The sequence below is a fragment of the Corapipo altera genome, unplaced genomic scaffold (genome assembly GCF_003945725.1).
Source record: "Corapipo altera isolate COAL_440 unplaced genomic scaffold, ASM394572v1 46, whole genome shotgun sequence".
Classification (NCBI taxonomy): domain Eukaryota; kingdom Metazoa; phylum Chordata; class Aves; order Passeriformes; family Pipridae; genus Corapipo; species Corapipo altera.
This window is the reverse complement of record NW_020884883.1, coordinates 4,525,600-4,539,232: the sequence shown is the minus strand read 5'-3', so window position 1 is coordinate 4,539,232 and position 13,633 is coordinate 4,525,600. Positions and strand designations below refer to the sequence as shown.

The following is a 13,633-nucleotide window of genomic DNA, read 5'->3' as shown; positions in this document are numbered from 1 at the left end:
ACTGCACCTTAAAATTTCTTTTCATAAACTGTATAAGGATGGAATCTTCTCAGAAATATAGCTCTTATTATAGAAACACCAAATACAAAGGATACGAACAGGATAAGGTTAGCAACAACTCATAGGCATGATCCTAACACCAGTAAACAGAACCAAGCCACATTTAAATAAGAATGGCTAAAGTGACACAGTGCAATCTAACACCTGCCATGAATCTTACCCAATCATTTATGAATAAAAAAGAATTTCCAAAATTCTCCAAAAGAACTTTAATGGGCAATTTAACATATTAACAGACACCCTAACATATCTTCAGTTTTCCAGATACTGAAATGCCAGTTCTTTTTCTATGGCTTGAAATAATCTATATAATATTAAGTTGCACCTCATTCATGCTGCTTCTGACATACTTTTGAAAAGAAAGGTATTCATAGTGGCATTTATATTTTGAAGAGAGAAAGAAAATAGTGGAGTCAGAAGACTTTTCACTGCTGGAGAGTGACCATAGCACTCTGCACCCTACTGACATAGTGGTTTACAGTAAAGTTGAATCTATCCAACTGCGTGAGAGAAAATTAAGATACGGAACACACATACGGAGATGTAAGCACTGTAATCAGGATTTTATTTGAACACCTCTCCTGGAGGTTTCAGATAGGTTAAACCACAGCTGCAGGAAATAGTAACATCTTTTGAGTGAAATGAGTCTAGAAGACTTGGATTCAAATCACAAAAGATCGTTATACAAGCAAAGAAAAGTTCGTTAAGATTGTTACAATATAAAAGAATTAGAAGTTTTGAGATTAACAGCGAATATTCCAAAATCTAACCAAATATAGAACCAGCTAATCTCCACCCTTGTTATACTTAATTTTAATTGTTATCTGCTTTTTATATGGATAATAAATAGGAGAATTGAATGATTGGACAAACAGTTGTATCATAATTTCTTGAAGAATTCATGTAAGAAAATACTTTATGAATACTCCATACGCATTATTAATCCTTTCCTGATGCCCAGCAATTTTTCAGGAAGAATCAATTTTTTTCCTGAAAAGCTGCATCCCTTCTCAGAAGTGCAGGAGCAAGAGCATTACCATTAACAACTCTTCTTCTGTTACTCCATCAGTCTGAAGAGACAAATAGAATGGTTCTAAGCAAGTACCTTGTCAGAACCCAGAAACTTCATTAGAATCCCAGAGATTTTAAAATTCGGATGAGCTGATTCAACACCCATGCTGGGACTCCTTGCTCCTTGCAAGCTGTGCTAATGCAATGCTGTGATCCAGTGTTCTCAGTATTTCAAACATTTCTAGGAGGTTCCTGCAAACCTGAGCATACCAAATCAAATTTGCATTTGTGCTAAACTGTGTAAACATGTTTTTAATTGGAGAAGGCCTATAATCTCAATCCATACACTCCCATACCTTCAGTTCACTTGAGAGTATGGAACTAGATTTACTAGCTGGTAGAAAGTGATAATTCGCTGTTTAATTTTGAGAATTTAAGACTATCACAAACTTTCCTTTGGCTTTCATGTTGAGTGTTCAAACTCTTCCAGTGTTAACAAGGACAATCTCAATTCACAATTAACAATATAACAGCAAAATAGTTCTTCTTTCAAAAGAGAACAATCAGGTAAAACATAATGTATTTACCTTACGTGAGAGGAAAACAAGCTTTCTGGAAGAAAATGTTCAAGGTGGACTAAATAAACTCCAGAGAATTTTCCAGTAGTAAAATTTATTCATTTTCAGTTTGTAATAACCAAGGTCAACTTACTACTTCCAATTTTTAAGCTGTCATAACATGCTCACTGACTGCTATTACATAGTCATGGACAAAAAAAATTGATATGATGATGAAGCTTTCAGAAGCCTTCAGTGTATTAAAATGTACTCAGATCCTTAGTCATGGAGGACATCAACCTAATGCAGTTATTAAACAGACAAATAACCTAAACATTTGTTATACTTATTTTACTGATGAAATGGCTCCAGGATTTAAATTATTCATTACTTACCCCGGTTCTTTGAACTTCCAAGAAAATTGCTCTTTGAAATGATTTCTCCCACACTGCCAATTCACTGCCCAGTTCTACATTGAAATAATGACTCTTGCCATGTCCAGCCATAACACTGAAACAATACAGCCTCTGGTCTTCCAGATCAAAGTCCTGATGAATACCTAAATACATGTTTGCTTGTAGCCAGCAATCATCAGCAAGCCAGAGCTGAAAGACATGTTGCAGTATGTGATTCTTCATCTGGCAAAAGCAAACAATTGAAGCAACACTCTCTTCTGTAAGTGATGGGTATGCTATGGCATAATGGTATTAATTACCTTGAAGAAATGGTCTAAGAATTAAGTAATAATGTCAAAGACAACTTCTTTCTTTGCTTCTTATTCACTTTACCCTGTATCACATAATCCAAGTTACTTCTGCAGTTCCAAAAATACTGTCAAAAATTACCTAAGCAATACATACAGAATTCAAAATGAGTTTATACCAACATATTGTTTACAATGAAAAGGAAGGAAATCCCTGAACTCTGAATACAGTCTGAGAGCTGTGTGCCAGCTCTACAGGAGACCATAATTCAGCCATTCTAACTGGGTTTCAAAATGCTAAACCCCAAGGAATGAATGCAGTAATTTATCAAGTACCAAGGACTAACTAATTCTGGAAATGACAACATAAGCATGTCCTGTGATAGCCTCAATGATGTTCTGTAACTACAAGGAGAATGAAGCAAAATCCTGCAATCACCTTCAAGATAAAGAAGAGAAACTTCACATTAAACTTTCATATAAAAATATCTCTGCAATAGAATGTTTGTAAATGAAAACTAATTCATATAAGAAACTTCCCTAATATTTCAAGACTTCATTGATTAGCATAAATATAGAGAAAAACAAAACTAAATAAAAAAGCTACTACTTACACATCTAGATATTTTCACAGCCTAAATTTCCAAATTACATATATTTTTAAATTTCTGTTTATCAGATAGGGCCCTTTCCTATCTCCTTTTCTTTATGATATCATGGGGCAGAAAGAACAAAATAATTAGCAATGAACATTATATTATTTTCCAAAGTCACTCACAAACAGAATTGTTTTTCTCTGACACTCCAGTTTAGGTTTGGAAGACTTGACTCTAGTCAAGCAGATCTGAGGTAGAAGCAGTCATGTTTGAACTGGATTTAGGTGTCTTTGAAAAGACTAGCATGCGGCTTTGTGCTGTACCCAAGTCCTAGAATCTTGTAGTCAGGATAAGCTGTATAAAGGTTTACAATTTAGTTTTCTATAACCTCTACTAACCTATCATTGCCTGTTGAGGCTAGTTGAAACTCTATGCACATGAAAATGAACAACTAAAATTTTAGCATCCAAGTGTAATTTAAAATATTCTGATACAGGGAAAATTAATGTTCAGGGGCTTGTGTCCCTCCTGTTCTATATGCACACACAAGTATACTCATAGGGCAGCAGTGAAGATCCACTGTTTAGTAACAAAAAGCAGAGGAAAGAAATGCTCTGCTACCACACCCTCCTCTGTGTACTGCTCTCATATTCATAAACAGAATCAAAATACTCAGATGGGAACTGAAAATTTTGCTTGTGCTGGTGAATTACTGACTAACATAAAGCTGGCACATGTAATTTTATGTAATTTACTTAATTCTAGCCTGAGGAGCTATGGGTGTTTCATGGGGCACCTTAGTATACAGCACTTTGTTGACAAAACTGGCCCTGCAGCTGCCTGAGGAGAGAAGAGACTTGAGGAAATTCAGAGCTCTTTCACAACACTCCTTTGGACTGTCGAAAAGGAAGTTGAACAAAATACTGCATATATTCTGGTGTTCAGCTGCTATGGAGTGACAGGTATTACATCTGCTTCACAGCTCACTGCAGCATATACTCCTGGTAGACTATTATATTAATATTTTATAATTTTTATCTGAAAATACCAGGCAATAAAAGAAAATAAAATGTTTTTAAGACAACTGACTTTTAAAAATATGTCTAATATTCTTGCCCCAGTAACAAGTTCCAATAAAGATGAATTATGAGGCAAGGTATAGGAATAAACATCTGTAATAAAAGATTTTACATTTTCAATTATCTGGTCGTTATCACCAAATGTCCACAAATATGCAAGGTATGTTATATATACGAGTTTTCATTCACATATTTGCATATGCATGTTTGTCTATGCAAACAGGTGTATTTATAAAAATGTATACACACATACAAATCTAATATATATCAAACATTTTGTTTCAAAATATAAGTTCCATATTGGGTTCTAATTTTCCATGCTTAACTTTGTGTCATAATAAACATAGATGAGAAGCTTACAGTTAGGTATGTAATAAGAGCACCTCTCCTTCAAATCTATCTTTCGTAAGAAGAAACAATAGCATACTCTACCACAGTTCTGTGCTAATTCTAACCAGCTTCTGAAAATCCTTAAGACCCTCCCCAAACAGAAGTTTTTACAACATAACTCTGTCTTTCATATGCAATGCAGAAACCTTAATCCCTTACGATTTTTTCCTATCTTTTTGGATTTGCTCAGTTTGTCTCACTGCCATTTATACCAAAGAAACAACATAAAAGAGGTTAAAGAGTTGAACTTGGGCTTTTGCACTTTAGTTAATATATTCATGAAGACTGGCAATTAAGCGTTCATTTATTAAAATGTAAAGAACATTAAAGATTTGAATTTTCGATAGTTTATTTGCCCACTTCTTTTTCTTAACGAAAAAGTATCACAGAAGTTGCTTTAAGGACAGAATATCCTTGAAATTACCATAATATTAAAGAAAGGACTGAGTTTCAGCAGTAATATTTAAAGGAGAAAAAACCAAAACCAAAACTCAAGCCACAGCAAAATCTTTTCAAAAGGTATACCGAGTATACATTTCATTGGTGCCTGACATATTTATCAGCAAATAGTAAAATTTAAAAAATATTAAGGAGAATGAATAAATGACCTGGGGCAGAACCTCTGCTTTTTGTTGATGTCTCAGTGATGGGCAGGACCTGCAGTTGCCCACATAAACTCAGCTTATGGCTGTGCTCCTGTGTCTTGCACTGTGGCGTTGAGGTCTAGTCCTGAACTCCAGGCCTGTTGTTTTTCCTGTTATGGTACTGACCAAAACCCTTCCTTCCTATGTCCTGAGTAACTTAATAACAAAATAAAAAAACAACACAAAGCAAAACAAACCAATCAACCAAAAAAAAAAGCCAACCTCAAAACAAAACCAAAACCAACCACGAACCCCAAACCAAACAAAAACCCCTCACCAAAACCATATGCACTTCTCCTTCAGTGCAGGATCTGTATAAGTAAAAGGGCAACAAGCTGCCTTTTCCACAGCATGAGTACATGGTCAAAAGAGAAAGGACAGCAGCCACTGAGAAGTAAAGCTGAGCTGTAATCTTTGAGTGAAACATTATTTTATATGAAAAGATGTATTTTTATTTTTTTCCCTGAAAATATGTTTGATTTTACTCTCCTAGACAAATAGGCTCTCATCTAGCTCTCATCTCACCTCCAAAGTAGTTTTTGATCAGCTGGTAGAAAACAAAATTAATCTATCTTATGTGATTTATTAGAAAATATATTCTGTAACTCAATTTTATTTAATTTTTTTGCCCTGACTCCTTGCTTGGGACAAACTAGACAGAAAACATGATTCTAACAAGTTGGGGGAAGGAAATGAATTCTATGGAATACAAATCCAACATGTTACCCTTTGTAAGGCAAAACCTACTCTACTATTACTTACTGTAATACTTGCAAATTACAAACGATATAACGAGGACATAATTTTATATTTTTAATTACTGAAATTAAATAAAGATATTTCTATATAGAACAAAAATTACAGCAAGAGCATTTTCCACCATGTTTGCCCAAAAATCTGACTCTCTAAGAAAAAATAGGCTTATGCTTGTTATGCTTAGCTGTGTGTCTCACTGATACTTCATACAACCAACTCTAATACTGAAAACTTTCTTCAGTATGAAAGCATTTGAGTAACTCGCTCACCTGGAGCTTAATCCATTTTCCATATGCTCTTATACTTGCACAGTTAATGTACTAAAGATTACAAACAGTTTTTATAAAAACAGATTAACTATTTGAATGTTAGTTACTCCTAGTTAAGATTACCTCGAGCTTATCATCAACAGGAAAAAGCAAGTTTTCTTTACTAAATAATACCACTGTAATCATTAGAAAACCTACCTTGTGAATTTTAAATAGAACCTCACAGAGGTTATAGATTTTTTCAGCTCGTACCCAGTCTAGTGTGCTTACCTATAACATCAAAAGAAAATACTGTCAACACATTATTTATTCAAAAATCTCATATTCATTCTTTTCTTAAAACCCCAAGTAGCACATGCAGTGATTGCCTAGCTGCCTTCATGTAAATCACTTCAGTGCTATTTATTTAATCATATTGAAAAAGATAGTTTTGTAATATAAGGGTTACACAGTAGATCCAAAGATATGGTTATTTGAAGACTTTAATTGAAAAACTCTAATGAACTATGAGGAAGACATAAAAAATGAAACACGATAAACATCTCCTACATATAGCCCATATTCCATAAAAACAAACTATTCAATTTTTTTTCTGGAAATTTTCAATGACATAAAAAATAGTTTGATTTTGAATGACAATTTTGAATACTTTCTCCTCAATTTCTACTATAATAAAAATTCGGAACATTTTCAATATCTGAAAATTGTCAGGAATTATACAGATACTTTTAGAATGTAATAAAATACTGCTTGCATATTAAAAGAATAATTTCTATTTGTTCGAAGGTGTTTCTCAGATATGCAGCTTTCAGAAATGTGTCACAATTGTAATATAGCAATCTATAAATGAAATCTGTAAATATCTTAAATACAGTCAGATAAGCCTCCTCAGGGATGCAGAAAGACCATTCTCTGTTAATCACATCATTCTTGATACATACTCCTATGCTAAAGCTTCTACATTTTTGGAAACACCATCTGAGATAGCGTAGAAATAATGTATAAATAGAATATTACTTGCCATAGTGATTTCTTTCATATTATAATACCCACATTTTTCCACAATTTTCTTTATTTTTGCTCATGGGTAACTATGTTGTCCATTCTTATGAAAGCTAGCAGCTCCATTTGCATTTACATTCACGTCATCTTTTACACACAATGGAATTGAAAAAGAGTGGAAATTCTACTAGAGCCCTTTACAGGCAGTAGTAAAGTTATGGATAAGTGTAGAACTTATAGGTCATCTGCTCTGTGTACACTGCATTGATACTCTCATATGCTACATTGATTCAGTATACAAATAGCAATAGCAACAGCAACACCTCTGAAATAAAACATGTTAAACTTGTATCCTCTAAAGATCAAGCAAGTTAAAACATCTGTATTTTTGTGATAGAACATTTTTCCCCTCCAAGTAAAAAAAATAAATGTCAGTAGGAGTAATGGTAAGAACAATACCCTCAAGTATCTCTAGAAATAGTGAAAGAAGTCTATGCACAGCTACAGAGCTGGGACATGTGACACAGAACCAGTGACAGGGCACAGCGTGGGTTGGTGGCTCCCTGGATGCCATCGGAGTTCCCTTGAGGTCCGTCAGGGCAGGGTCCTTGCCAGCTAGTTCCCATCCCATCACCCTGCAGTGGGTTGATCCCATCCAACAGCTAAACACACCTGCAGCTGCTCACTAACTCCCTGTCCCCTGCCATGGGGTGAGGGAGACAATAGGAAGAGCAAAATTAAGAAAAATTCTTGAGGCAAGATAAAGACAGTTTAATAAGAGATGGAAAGAAAAATCAATTGAAGCAAAGGTGATTGCACACTGCTAACCCAAGGCAGAACAACGCCCAGCCAATGGCTACTTTTGAAGACCAAATCCCCATTTTTTATCGTAGAGCATGATGTTTTATGGTACGTGATATCCCTTTTGGCCTATTTGGGTCAACTGTCCTGGTTGTGTCTCCCCCCCACTCCCTGCCTTGCCCACCCCCAGGCTGCTTGCTGGGGGGTGCAACAGCTTGCAACAGAAAGGCTGTACAAGCACTGTTCAGTATTAGACCAAACACTGGTGTGTTAGCACCGCCTTGGCCACAAATAAGAAACCCACTGCCGCATGGGCTGCTATGAAGAAGGTGACCTCCATCCCAGCCAGGCCCAGTACATGTCCCAGCCAGCAGCAGGGCAGCCAGGGGGACTGGGACATACCCAGCTCTGGGCACCAGGCATCTCCTTGGGAGCAGGGATGGGCTGAGGCCAGGCCTAGACATGGGCTCCTGGGTGGCCCTGGCTCACTGGGGCTCATGGCTGGGCAGGACAGGGCTGTGAAGCTGGAGAGTGGCCCTGTTGCACTAGTGGGGTTGCAATGGGATCCTGGGCTGTGGGAAGGTTGGGGTGAGCCCCCGGGAAGGGGGTCAGCAAAAGCCAGGGCTGAAGGTGCCCTCAGGAGACTGATAATCAGCTTCAAAGTATGTCCTAGATCTGTGTTTGAATTCTTCAGGTGGGTGGTTGCTGGGGTTCTTTTTGGGTTTTGCTTGTCTGTTTGTTTGGGGGTTTTGTTTGTTTTTTTTTTCCCTCTGATAAAAACCATCTGTGGAATGATTAAAAAGCAATGAAACTGGTCAACAGCTTTTATGACTTAAAGACTGTGACATTTACTGATGTATCATAGTATTGGGATGACATAACACATTGACCAAAGGGGTCCCCTTTGTTCATTTTTTTGAAAGCTGCTGTTTCAACAAAAAAAAAAAAAAAATTGTGCAGAAACATGGTAGAGTATATGAGATTCTGTTAAGTAACATTGTACTAACACTACTGAACAGTCATCCTCCCTTGTCTGTTCTTAATGGAGTACCGAACATGGTAAATGAAGTTGTTTATCCTGAAGTTGTTAGTATCAGGATGTAGATGGATAGTTCTAGTTATATCAAAAATTTATCTTAAAAATAGGTTAAAATTTATAGAGGAAAAGCATTCATGGGGTGTGTTAATTATTTGTTTAATATTTCTGCACTGTTTTTACATTTTAATTGGATGGTAGTAATTGAATCAAATTTTAGTTCCTCGGCTTAACATATTAAACCCCCAATTTTTAGAGGGGGAGAACCCCTGATTTTCTCAGATGTCTTGTCTCATTTTAAAAGGAATATTACTGGCTATTTTAAAATGCTTGAAGTTGATAGGAATCACTGGATTAAGAATTTCAATCTAGAGGGGAAAAATTTTACTTATAGCATTTCACTGAGGTTCATAAATAACTTTTGAAAAGTATGTGCTTCTCAAAGGTACTGCAGACAGTACACATATAAAGGGTCAGATTTTCTTTGGATCACCTGACAAAACTGAGACTGACCATCTTCCGAGAAAAACTGTAAGCAAGTTGTATAATTGAAATGGCATTCTAATTACACATTTTATTCTTTTTTATTTGTTTAAAGTAAAGATTCTCTGGAGAATAAAAGAAAGAAGGGATGGTAAGTATGGGTCACTCTTTTGTAACAGTGTAGAATTCTACAGCTCATTTCTGTTTCATTCTTTTAAATTAATTTTTAGAAAAGTATTAGGTACATCATCTGTGAAACAGAATTCTTGTTACTAGGTACGTAAATTACCCAAGCAAGACTTTTTCAGGCTATACACTTAGCATTGGATTCTCTGTAATACTTTAATCCCTTGCCTGTGTGAAAAATCCACAATTATTTGTGGAGTTTATTTCATGATGTATCTTGTCTTTAAGAAAACAGAGTAACTGCCAACTCATTACATCTACAAATACCTTAGAATAAATAAGGTAAGAAACATTAGGCCTAACCACCCAAAGAAAAAACCTGACCTTGGCAACTTCAAAAAGCAAAACACTCCCTACCAGGAATTCTTTAAACTATCCAGGTACAGTAAGATTTTCAGAGGACCTTGAAAGAGGCTAAATTTCTAAAGCTTATTGAAATTCAGTGGCATCTCTGGCTTTAACTTATTTTGAAATCTCAGCTGACAACTTCACTTGATAAAGGAAGACAAACCCAGACATAACCAACATGTATCCATTTACAATGAAACTGCCACAAAAATATTAATTTTTTACCGGTGGAGTGCTGAAAATATAGAAGGACGAACCCTTCAGTGCCAGAAACTTGGATTTGTAGAGCTGAGATGAATCAGTTCCTTCAAGTCTCTCGTTTACCCATCCCATATGTATGACCTGTAAAAGAAAATAATTGAACATTAAAGCTCTATTTTTAAGTGGATCATAAGAGTGGTTTTATTAGAATGGGATGCATCATACCCTTCACATTTGCCTTCCCACCACCTGCATATTCCTGAAGCATATAGTATTGTGGCAGTGTGTCAGAAGTCCTTGAAGAGAATTAAACTTACAGTATTGGTAGTCTGAATCTTATCTGAAATAATCACTGTTTTAAAAGCCACCTATGTATCTCAAAGCAGACTCTCACTTGAGCCAGCAGAAACCTATGTGTACAGAAGTAGTTCAGCAGGCAGCTTATAAAAACCATGATCCTATATTATCTATAGCAGTGTCAAAACTTGGATATACTGACATTTCTATTCCATGTACCTCTGAAGAAATACACCTGAACAAATCACTAGATATATCAAATCAAACAGCTTTCTCTAGGTTCATGTTTGCCACTGTTAACAAAGTCTTTGCTTCACTTATCGTCTTTCAAAGTTTATATATTTTTTTCATATAAACTTTATCTAGGTTCTCATAGAATTAGATGTCAAATTCAGTGGTTACAAAACTTTAAGTGTTACAGTACATACCTTTATTTCCCAGAGAAATTAATGTTAAGAAAAAATAAAATTAAGAAGTAAAACTGCATGTTTCCTCTTTGAGGTAAATGCAAATTTATAAAGGAACAATAACATAGCGTGGTAGCAGAATACAGTGAATGCAGTTACCCATGAAAAACAACAAGCGAAAAACATTCTAGGCTCCATTTGGCATACTTTAAGAGGAAAATATTGCTCATAAAACAGGTATTTAAATCTAGACTGAGTCACCAATCTGAATGTACAATTCTTGCTGATAAGCTTGCTTATTTTCAATTAAGGCTACACCTACAGGCAGTAATGATTTACACAGGGGCAGAAATGTCAAAGCACTAGTTAATAGTATAGATGAATGCTTATACTTTTATATCATGAAAACCTCACACATTGTTTTCTAATGTTGGTATTTAATGTCTCAATTATGTCTCATCAATCAATTTATCAATAAATGAATAATAATTCAATATGATGAGCCAGACAATCCCTCTCTATACTGCATTAACATTTTAAAGAGGTCTAAGAAACAGCACAATAAATACAGTAGCCCTTCCAGTTCTTGATTTGCTATTCTGCAAATTTAATAACTTTCACTAAAAGATTGTTTCTATAGCAGTCAGCAAAAGTGTCAAAACAGGATATTCAGAAACCTCATCACTTTAACAAAATATACTATATTGTTGTTTATATTCTATTACAATTTATATTATATATTCAATTTATTAGGGGGGTAATATAATATCAAATAATACAAACAAAAAGAATGATATTCAAATCACAGCACATGACCAGTACTGTATTTTCCTTTACATTTCTAAAGTCATGGTTGCTGACTTGCAAATTGACACCACTTATTACAGTAACCTGAAAAGTAAGAGCTAATGAATATGAAAGAGGAAGAGGAAAAGACTAAGTAAAAGATATTTTAAAAAGAGAAAGAATTTATTAAGAAAAAAAGAAACTGGAGAAATTAAAATGAAAATAACAAAAGCAAGTACACTATACAAGTTTATAAAGAGAGAGAAGCAATTACAAAATACTTGGGAGAAAAAATTTAAAGAAAAGAGAATCCCAAATGTATATTTGTCTATAAAATTACTTATACAAAGTCCCCAAAAAGTAAAGAATGAAAATAAAAGAATTTTATTTATCAGAAACAGTGTTTGATTAACTTATGCATATAATAAAATTATGTATTTTTAACAGATATATCAAATATATATATGTATATTTAATTTCTTTCCACACAACTTTCTTATTGACTGGTTTATTTAATAGTTGTTTACACCACAGAAATGGAGAAATAATAACTATTCAGTTCTACAAAAGCAAACAAGTGTTGGTACTCAATAATAATAATAATAACAATAACAATAACAATAATAATAATAATAATAATATGTTCATACATGGATTACTGAGATTTTAATTGGATCTTAGTACATGGGTGGGAATATTAGTCCTGGGACAAAAACTGTTCAGTTATTTGGATCAAAACCTTCCATTTGAAGTGTTTAGGAGTGCTGATAAGGCATAACACTACAAACTGTTCCATTCTCAGCATTGTTTTCACTGCCATTCAAAGCTTCATGGAAAACTACCCATTTACTATTGATGTATTATTAAGTTTCTAACATGTTCTAACACACTTTCCAAAAGTTCCTGTAGGAAGAAAATGAGCAATGGCATTCATTATGACGAGATAAAACAAGTCACTAACAAAATGTAATCCAATCATAGCAGATAAATGAAAGTTCTTATTTACACTTATTGATTTTCTACAGCAATAGAGCATCTGGGTGCTGCAATGACTAGAAATTTAACATGTATTAAATTTAATAAAGCAGTCAGTACATTTTGTATATAGTACTTGAAGTTAAACAGTTATGAAAAGTAAATGATGCAAAACACTCCAGAGGGAACTGAAGAAAGAAAATCAAGGAGATCTCTATGTATGACACATCAGAACAGATGGCTACACTTACGTAATTAAAGTGGAATAAGAATCTACAAGAGACGCCAGCTTGACCTGCAAGTTAGCAACCAGTGTCGTATCATGAGGTACGATGGAACAATAACAAATTAAGAAAGCAAGGAGAAGTACATCTTGAGGGAGCTTTAGTAATTTTTTGGTTTTTTTCCAAAGCAAGTGTTAGATGGTATATTTTGAAAGGTATAGATAAAGGCAGTATTCAGGGGAACTGGATCCAGGTCAGACCTCTTCAGCACTTCTACAGTATGTCAGTTTTCAAAGTGAACCATTTATATCTATTATTGGATTATCCAACAAAATCTGTACAACCAAATCCATATAATACTGTCAAGAATGGTCATAAACCTTGCTGGAATCAAGATATGTTCCAGCATACATCCACAAGATACATTATATGATCACAGAAGAAAATTAGATTGTTTGACACTATTTATTATTGACAAATCCTTCAGGGTGGTTATTCATTTGTTATCTTGCTGCTCCATATAGGTATTTTGTTTTATTTCAAATTTCTTTATAGAGATTGAAGTCAAATTGACTAGTCTCTAACTATACAACTTCTCTTCCTCTATTCATTAACAGTCATGATGTTTGTCCTTCCCTTATCTTTTGAGATGTCACCTGTGAGACATAAATTCCCTGAAATAATCATGATAAAAGTTTTTGTCTTGAAAATATAAAAAAATCCAGGAAACAAAATAAGAAACCTTGCAAGTATTTTTATCTATGCAGAGATAGAATTGCCTAATTTGCTTTAATAAAAAATAAAGAACAATCCAGCAGTGTG

At 34.5% G+C, this 13,633-nt stretch overlaps 1 protein-coding gene across 1 annotated transcript in view; it reads right to left on the bottom strand.

Annotated features, from left to right (window-relative positions):
• The window catches only part of SNTG2 (syntrophin gamma 2), a 152,992-nt gene that overhangs the window by 23,652 nt on the left and 115,707 nt on the right, over positions 1–13,633 (bottom strand). The window contains exons 12-14 of the mRNA XM_027641128.1: positions 10,147–10,263; positions 6,264–6,335; positions 2,024–2,233 (exon numbers count right to left, since the gene is read on the bottom strand). Of these exons, the coding sequence (XP_027496929.1) occupies positions 2,024–2,233; positions 6,264–6,335; positions 10,147–10,263 (399 nt within the window). The remainder of the gene's footprint in view (positions 1–2,023; positions 2,234–6,263; positions 6,336–10,146; positions 10,264–13,633) is intronic.